This window comes from Sinocyclocheilus grahami, unplaced genomic scaffold (genome assembly GCF_001515645.1).
Source record: "Sinocyclocheilus grahami isolate Dianchi unplaced genomic scaffold, SAMN03320097.WGS_v1.1 scaffold317.1, whole genome shotgun sequence".
Classification (NCBI taxonomy): Eukaryota; Metazoa; Chordata; class Actinopteri; order Cypriniformes; family Cyprinidae; genus Sinocyclocheilus; species Sinocyclocheilus grahami.
This window is the reverse complement of record NW_015505496.1, coordinates 1,309,095-1,318,457: the sequence shown is the minus strand read 5'-3', so window position 1 is coordinate 1,318,457 and position 9,363 is coordinate 1,309,095. Positions and strand designations below refer to the sequence as shown.

General features: G+C 37.4%; 1 protein-coding gene across 1 annotated transcript in view; it reads left to right on the top strand.

Annotated features, from left to right (window-relative positions):
- The first annotated feature begins 366 nt into the window (after nucleotides 1-366).
- Nucleotides 367-9,363, top strand: part of LOC107602014 (fibroblast growth factor 5-like) — a 10,987-nt gene continuing 1,990 nt past the window's right edge. Inside the window, exons 1-2 of the mRNA XM_016294395.1 lie at nucleotides 367-583; nucleotides 5,418-5,521. Coding sequence (XP_016149881.1) covers nucleotides 367-583; nucleotides 5,418-5,521 — 321 coding nt within the window. The remainder of the gene's footprint in view (nucleotides 584-5,417; nucleotides 5,522-9,363) is intronic.

The window sequence follows — 9,363 nt, the reverse complement described above, 5'->3', positions numbered from 1 at the left end:
ATATATATATATATATATATATATATATATATATATATATATATATATAACTGCACATTCCTGTCTCTGGTCAAAGACACGCTGTTTGGAGCTTCAGTACATCTCCAACGACATAAATCTCAGGACGGCTTGAATGTTTCGTCCGATATAAATTGAGGATGAGAGAGAGCATCCTGCACATCTCAGGCACGCATCAAGCAGTGAGATCATTTGTGATATAAATATCTCTTTGCCAGCAGATCTGCTCCAGCTCCTGCAGCCGAGGGTAATGCCCACCAGTGGAACAGCGAGTTACCTCAGAGCGCTGGAACAGCAGCAAAATGCTGGCAGTGGCCTAGCACGCTCACAGACAGCTCTCTGGAAAGAATGAACGTTCCTCTCCTGCTTTTACTCCTCTTTCAGTTGTCTCGCTCTGCAGTGCTTACGGGATCTGAACGCGCGTATTTGGAGCACCAACTTGTCGCGGAAGGGCGCGTATCAGGACGCAGGACTGGAAGACTGTACTGTAGAGTTGGAATAGGTTTCCACCTTCAGATTCACCCCGATGGAAGAGTCAACGGGAGTCACGAACCTAATCCGTTAAGTAAGTTATCATTTACCAATCTTTACGGACATGTGGAGAGCGAAATTCAAATTAGTGACTGATTGATCCTTTTTCATACTTGGTATGGCTGCAGACTACTTAGATTATAATTTTCTGATGGAAATAAACTTAATACTCATTACGAATGAAATTGTGCCAATTTACATTCAAAATGCCTATAAGTTATTCAAATGACCAAATAGACTCATTAAAATGCTTTAATGGCATGTATGTTTAAACAGTTTTGCATAATAGAGAAGGTCCTTCCAAGTCACATAGACATAATCTTATTGATGAGCTGTGCAAAAATGTACTGGCTTAAATAACTCGTTCCAGACTGATTGAATGATAAACTAGTACATCCTCTGCTTGGAGTCTCTTGTTTAGAGCGGATGTTTATTTACAGGTATGGGAACAGGTGCAGCAGCTGAGTTCAGAATGCTAGGGAGCTGAAAGCTGGAGTGAGTGGCATCATTAACATGCCATGCACTAGATTTCTGTTAATGGTTGAATTGCTCGGTACACATACCGTAGTACTAGGTCTATTTAGAGGGTCTACTGTCAAACAGATGATCAAAATTAGATTAAAGTAAAAAAGGACTTTGAGTTTGGCTGTGGGTGTTAAGTCCATATGCCAGACAGAATGTTTAGAAAGCAAACATCATTGACCTGAAACATCTCTCTGAAAGAATGCAGCCTATAACCAATCTCATTTTCAATATCAACAAACAGTAATGACCAATAGTATTAATGTCTTAAATATTAAAAAGATGGATGCTATATCCAAATGCCAGTCAGTTTTTATATTAAGCAGTCAACTCTTATGGGGATATAGAATATAGTTCACTTATGTGAAACCACCTCAAAATATATATACAAAAAATTAACAGTGGTAACAAATGGGCTCTATAAAATCAGTAAAAAGCTTATTTCTGGACCCTATGAAATCTGTATAATTACACACAAGCTAAATGAAGTGCACCCAAGTCTTATAGGACTGGCATTGGGAAGTCACATTCATTTTTCTGGGTGGATGTTTTTTTTAATGATGTTAGTGTGATTTACAGTACGTGTTGCAGTGCTTTCTCTATTCTTGACTTACTGTTCATATAAAAGCATTTAATATCCTGTCTAATATAAAAGAAGAAGAAAAAACAGTGTTCACATGTTTGGGAATAAATGTACTTATTACCTGATATGACTCTCATTGTATGTCGTGTACATACACCTGCAGACAGGAGTGGCTAGAATAATGTTTGTGTATGAACTGGTTACTGAACTCAGTTCTCTTATCTGCTATGGCATTGAATAATGCTTGTAACCAAAATGTCATAGGACACAAGAGATAATATCAATATTTTATATTGTGTCTTTAAGAATGTAGGCCCAGGGGAGCGGGAAGATGTTTTCGGGTTGGGGGTGCTGTGTGTGTCCGTGTTGGGTGAAAGGGGGGCGGGGAGGGGGGCTCACCTCATTTGACAAGTCCACAAAGCACTACAAGTGCATCGATATGAACACTCGTTTAAGTGGCATACACACTGGGAAATTTGACTGCATATCGCATTTTTTAAATGATCGATAGTAGCTGATCAATCTTGGGGGTTGGGCTGGGTCCGCTAGGCTTACTTGTGCCCATGTTCGTGCTGGAGCTGGTTCACTTACGTCGGTGCTCGTGCTGGGGCTGGTGTTGGATGCGTATTTTGGAAAGTTTTTGCTGGTATGGGAATTTTAAAAAATCTGAAATTCGCTTTTGCGCCATTATCTCCTTGTATTAAAGTTAATATTGTTCGCATTCTGTATAGTTCATGTCTGATATCACTAGTGTTGGGTCGATTTTGAACGAATCTTTAATGTGACTCGGGAAGAACGAGTCGTCTTGGGGAGTGATTCGTTCAGTCGCGCATGCGTAACATCCTATAGGTTCTGTACTGGAATTAGTCAAGTAGTTCACCTGGTTCGAGTCTTCGGGTTTCTCCGAGTCGTTTGTTCGTCACGTGACAGCCCCATAAGCTATAACCAATGCAGTCTGAGCCGGAAAGAGAATTGATTAGTTCATCTCTCGAGTCTTCGGGTTTGAGTCGTTCATTCATCACATGACAGCCCCATAAGCCCAAACCCGAAGACTTGTCAGATAAGAGGTGAGGTGAGCTAATCATAGACTGAAGACCCAGGTAAACAATGAATTAATCTTTTCTGTTTCTTATAGCAGTTTTGTATTGTTTGTAGTGTGATCAACGTTTGCGTAAGTAGTAGACGTATTAGGGAAGTAACACGTAACATTTTAATTATATTTTGCTAAAATGAATGAAATGACTCGAAAAAAGATTCGTTCATTTTGCTGAACGAGACTCAAAGGTCCGAGTCGGTAAAATGATCCGAACTTCCCATCACTAGATACCACGCGCCAGTGTCACGTGTTCATGAGGATTAGGCTAATCATCCCGAAAACATCACAAGTAAAATTAATCATGTTTATAAAGATAAACATGGGTTTGTTATAGCCCACTTACAATTTATATTTCAGAGATCATTACAAATAAATTATTAAATGCTAAAACTGAATAAATGTAAATGAACAAACTTGCCGTTGCATTTGCAACCATGTGAAAACAGGGGGTGCTGCAGCCCCCTCAGCACCCCTACTTCCCGCGTCCCTGTGTAGGCCTAATGTTTTTCTAAACTACAGGTGCATCTCAATAAATTAGAATGTCGTGGAAAAGTTCATTTATTTCAGTAATTCAACTCAAATTGTGAAACTCGTGTATTAAATAAATTCAGTGCACACAGACTGAAGTAGTTTAAGTCTTTGGTTCTTTTAATTGTGATGATTTTGGCTCACATTTAACAAAAACCCACCAATTCACTATCTCAACAAATTAGAATATGGTGACATGCCAATCAGCTAATCAACTCAAAACACCTGCAAAGGTTTCCTGGGCCTTCAAAATGGTCTCTCAGGTTGGTTCAAAAGACTTAAACTACTTCAGTCTGTGTGCATTGAATTTATTTAATACACGAGTTTCACAATTTGAGTTGAATTACTGAAATAAATGAACTTTTCCATGGCATTCTTATTTATTGAGATGCACCTGTATTTTCTGTGTAACATCTCCTGGTGTTTGACCTGCCAAATATAGAGTTAAAAACTCTAGTTCTTATTGATCTATTTATTTATTTATTTACTCACTTACTTATTTTATTCATTCTCTGCCCAAAAACTTTCCAAGCATACAATACCCTTATTTTCTGCCACTTTTATAACATGAGAGAGGGTGACATAAGTGATGATATATAAGCAATATCACACAAGTGGCAGTGCGATATGGCTGTATATCAGCATGGCTGTGAATTAGCCGTAGGTAATCACAGCGTGCTGATATACAGCCATATTGCAGGCTATGAATGTGATATTGCATTTATACAACAGTTCGACGGCACAAGTGTGTAAATAAAAAAGAGACAACAAACGGAGTGTCTTTAAAAACCCTCTTTTGTGCGGAACTACTTCCTTCCGCCACAGATTCAAATCTTTGACATTTTAACAGCTAGTAACGAAGGAACTAGTAACGAAGGAAAGTTGAGTTGCTTCATTAAAAGCTTATTGTATCACTGTATTTAAAGCTGTATTATGTGGAGTAGAGTATTATGAGAGAGAGAGAGAGATGGACTGAGCGAGTGTGATTACCTGCATCTGATACAGCATTTATTCTTCAGCTCAATCTCATATTCACAATAAAACATTAGTTTGAATGTGCGCTGAGGAAAGCAATATCTTTGTTGTACTGTCCTTTCATCTGTTAAGGGTGATTTCCAATGACAGCACTGCTCACTGCATTTGTTGGCTGTGTCTAACAGGATGTTGTTGAAAGTAAAAATTACTTTCTTGTTTACAACCCTGTTTCAGTCTCTTTCAGTATACAAGTCTTTACCGCTGACTCTCTCATAAAGACAGTAATAATAAACAACAACAACAATAAACAACAACAACAGCCATCATAAAGTTGCTAGGCAATTCAGTCAAAAGTGCAAAGGCCGTGCTCTGATATACAGCATTGAAGTTATATAAAACATAACATTATGAGACTTTGCCCTCAGCCAAAACTGTTTGCTCTGGAACAAATAATAGATTAATGAGACCAAGGACTGCCTGTTAGATTTACCCAAAACAAATTATTTCTCATGTTTAACAACCTGGCGGCAAAGTCCAGAAGAACTGGCCGAGGTAAGGCTGCTCTCAGCATGTTCATGTGTGCTGAACAGCCACTGACGTCCTGGAGCTCACATCTCTGAAAACGTCGAAGCAAATGTTCAATTAGACATTATCTTTATTAACAAACCACAAATCTAGTCTAAAAAGTCTATACCACTACATTCTCACCTAAAAAAACTGTTAAAACTATATTCTGTGACAAAACAGTATTATTTCTCGCTGTGAGAAATACTGGAAGCAGAGTGATAAAAACAGTGAAATGGTCGGAGTTCTGTTATCATTAGAATATTACACCGCTGGAAAAGGCTCTCAGCCAATCAGATTCAAAGACCAGAAAGAACTGTTGTATAATAAATAATAATAATCAATGACATGGCAGACAACTACCACATATTACCACATAAATTCCGTTGTGACTCTTGAAAATTTAAGGAAGGCACTTTGGTTATAGAATGCAGTTTTCACTCTCTTTCATTATGGACAGAACCGTATGTATTACTCCAAATAGGACTGACAACTATATTGTGCTGTTGTGTGAACATAGCCATTGTTTGACCTTTGACTTTTAAGACATAAAGGTCATCAGCCGTCACTGCAATCGTTGTGGTTTTTTTCCATCTGTAGGTGTGCTGGAGCTGTTTGCCGTGTCTCAGGGGGTCATAGGGATCAGAGGGGTTTTTAGCAGCCGATTTCTAGCCATGAACAAGAGGGGGAGGCTTCATGCGACTGTAAGTCTGATCCAACACAATATAAGCTCATACATCCACTACAATAAAGTGGATGCAAACCAACCCAAATGTGCTAAACAAAAATGTGCTAAACAAAAACTCTCCATACACACTTCTGAAGGAAATCTCGGCTTACTGTGATATTTGTGAGCCTCTGCAAATTCTCTCTACAAAGACTTGTACAGCACACAGCATGGAGAGATACACTGCAGTTTCAGAGCAATCTGGCTTTGCAGGGTTCTGGGCTGTCTGATAGAAGGCAGAGCTTATTAGCATGTGTTAATGGGAAGAGCAGATTAAAACGAGTCTGGGGTAGTTGATAATCTTTCAAGGAAAGGAATCAATATGTGTGTCAACAAAGTTGGGCAGCTTTAAGGGCACTTAGCATGCAAACAGCAAGAACTGGGACTTATGCATACAAAGCAACAGTATATGGAACTCTTATCTGTATTCATATAGCTTTAAAATGAAAATTGTTTAATCCTCCCATAAAATGAACTGTTTTTTCCCCCCAATTTGTCCAAAGGATTGGTCTCAGAGACACTACAAGTTTATTGTGAGAAAACTCAATCTATCCCATCTATTCAACCAATCTATCATTATTATTATTCATCTTTCAACGCCACATGATACACTTGGACACCTTGTAAGATGGGTTCTGATTTCTGCTCTACACAAAATTAAACATATACACCACTATTCAAAAGCATTTGTTGAGTGTAAGAAGTGTAAGTAAAACAGTAATATTGTGAAATATTATTACAATTTAAAATATCTATTGTCTCTTTTAATATATTTCAATATGTAATTTACAGAAATCATCCTAATAATATGCTTAATATTTTTGAGGAAAATGTGATTTTTTTTTTTTGTATCTTTGATGATTATAAAGTTCAGAAGAAAAGTATTTATAGAAAAGTTTGGTAACATTATAAATGTCTTTACTGTCACAAAAAAAATGTATTGCATCCTTGCTGAATATAAAGTATTAAATTCTTATATATATATATACTGTATATATATAGTTCTGTATTTATACAGACCATACTTCACATTAATGTTTAACAATTTTAGAATAATCTCGTAAGGGATGGATAATAAAGTAGTCTGATAAATCTGAGGATTAGCCTCCAAACTGCTGCAGACATCATCTGTAATTAAAGCAGCTGCAGCAGCTCCTTCAGACTTGAATTGGGTTTCATTTCCTCAGATCAGCTACAGTTGCACAGGCTTATTTAATAGCTGTCAGCTTGGGTTTTAAACCCCTAGCACTTCACTCCGTAGACAAGCCGGCCTAACCAAAGGAGTATCAAATGACTTAGCGTCTGATTTTTGTTGCACTATCTGTCATATTTAATATTTAGATGTTTTCATAGTGGCAATTTATTGCTGCGATAATGGCAAGGAAGACAGATGTACATTATGCCGTGTGACCTACCCAGCAAGTCATTACCAACATAATCTTTGCAAAGCTTAAGAGGTCACTGCAATTATTGAGAAAACAATGGGGAGCAGGTGAGAAACCAAGAGGGAAATGGATATGCAACGGTCTCCCATTCCATGAAACGTGGATTGCTCATGAGCCAAAGATGTGTCTTAAATGTTATTTTGCTCACATGGTCTAAAGGTAAAGGAAACAACTCTGAATAATACAGTGACACTTATGAATGGGAACAAATCTGTCGTGCCAAAATGTAATTACTCGTATCTGTGTCTGCAACAGTATAATAACTCAACGCTGGTGGTGCATGACTGAACAGTGGAGGTACCACAGAATGGAAAATCTTGAGAGAGGGTTGTTTTTGAATAATATTCGCAAAGAAAGCTGTCAGAGAACAGACACAGGTCAAGCAGCTGTGCAAGTTCATGACTTGACAATAAAATGTCTACTGCTTGCAGACACCGAACAACAGACATATGGGATTTCTAGTATCTCCTCAAACATAGATTGAAATAACCCCCAAATATGTCATAAAAGGACGTATCTTCAACAGCTGGCTGCTGTTTAAAACGGCAGTCAAAAAAGCACTTCCAGAAGACAGAATCCATGTACCCTAATCAAACAAACGTTCAGATGTTTTTGGGGCAAATTACCACATTTAGGGGAGAGAGCCCCTGTGAAGTTATGGAGGGTCAAGTTGTGACTGGCATGTTTAGAAAATATTGTAATGGCACCATTTTCTGCTTTGCTGCACTCTTCAGCAAACCAGAACAGTTTTATTATTTCAGAGTTTGGGAATTATGCAAGACCTCTTACTTGGGACTGACCCTCATTAAATTCATGATATAGTTTCCCACCACATTTATTTTTAGAGAGTGAGGCCAAATTTCTTAATAATGTTCGTTGTGTACAGCTGTTGTTATAAGCTGCTGTTTTCAAACTACTAACACTGTCTCCAAAAAGTATTTGCACACTTAAGCCAGAAAAAAAAGTATAATTTCATTGCACTAGACGCAAAATATCAAACCAAGTGGCATCTGAAATCAAATTATGCTAGAGCTTCTCGTAACCAACTTCACTTTTCTGTGAAATGTTTTCAAAGACTTATTTTTACCGGTGTTTTGGTGATTTTTAATGGTTGTATGAAATCAGTCTCCCTTACATTCACACAAGTGTCCTAGAAGAATAATCAGTGGTGTGCACTGTAAAACAAATGAGCAAAAATAGGGCACAATGTACTGTATTAATATGAAGGAACTAATTTATCACATTAAATATGAATATATGATCAACAAAGTTTGATAACCAGAATTTTGTGAAAAATTTTATACAATGCAAACACGAGTGTTTAAAGAGTTCATTACCACAGAAGGGCACCTTTTTTATTCATGACAAGCAAACAATAAGAAATCAAATATGTATCAGCATTATTATAGTCGACTCGGGACCACCTCTTTCGAGTCCAAGTCAAGACCGAGCCCTTCTGGTCTTGGTTTTTACTCGGACTTGAATGAGCAGGTCTCAGATATTCCTAAAGAGGAGTCCAAACTAACATTCGACAGCGAGCCAGAGAAGAATCAACAACAGACCAGTCAAGAAATAGTCTTATTTGAGTGTGCTTCATGCCTGCTATCCAGTGTTGATTTGATCAAATTCATCTAATTGAACTATCTGAGCTTCGGTCAAATGTTTAAAAACATTTACTAAGAGATATCTAATGGATGTGTGGTCTTGTCAGGGTATGGCTGCATTTCTGAAACCCTACGTGGAGGGGTTTGCACAGTATTACCATAGGTTGCTTATAAAATTTTCAAACTACTAACACTGTCTCCAAAAAGTATTTGCACACTTAAGCCAGATTTTAAAAAAAAGTATAATTTCATTGCACTAGACGCAAAATATCAAACCAAGTGGCATCTGAAATCAAATTATGCTAGAGCTTCTCGTAACCAACTTCACTTTTCTGTGAAATGTTTTCAAAGACTTATTTTTGCCGGTATTTTGGTGATTTTTAATGGTTGTATGAAATCAGTCTCCCTTACATTCACACAAGTGTCCTAGAAGAATAATCAGTGGTGTGCACTGTAAAACAAATGATCAAAAATAGAGCACAATGTACTGTATTAATATGAAGGAACTAATTTATCACATTAAATATGAATATATGATCAACAAAGTTTGATAACCAGAATTTTGTGAAAAATTTAATACAATGCAAACACGAGTGTTTAAAGAGTTCATTACCACAGAAGGGCACCTTTTTTATTCATGACAAGCAAACAATAAGAAATCAAATAAATCTAGTATCATTCACTGACTGTGTTGAAAGCCAAGATTCAAGACATTAACATGACCATTTACATGCACAGGCGTATCAGTATCAGAGTGAACAACTTGTTGA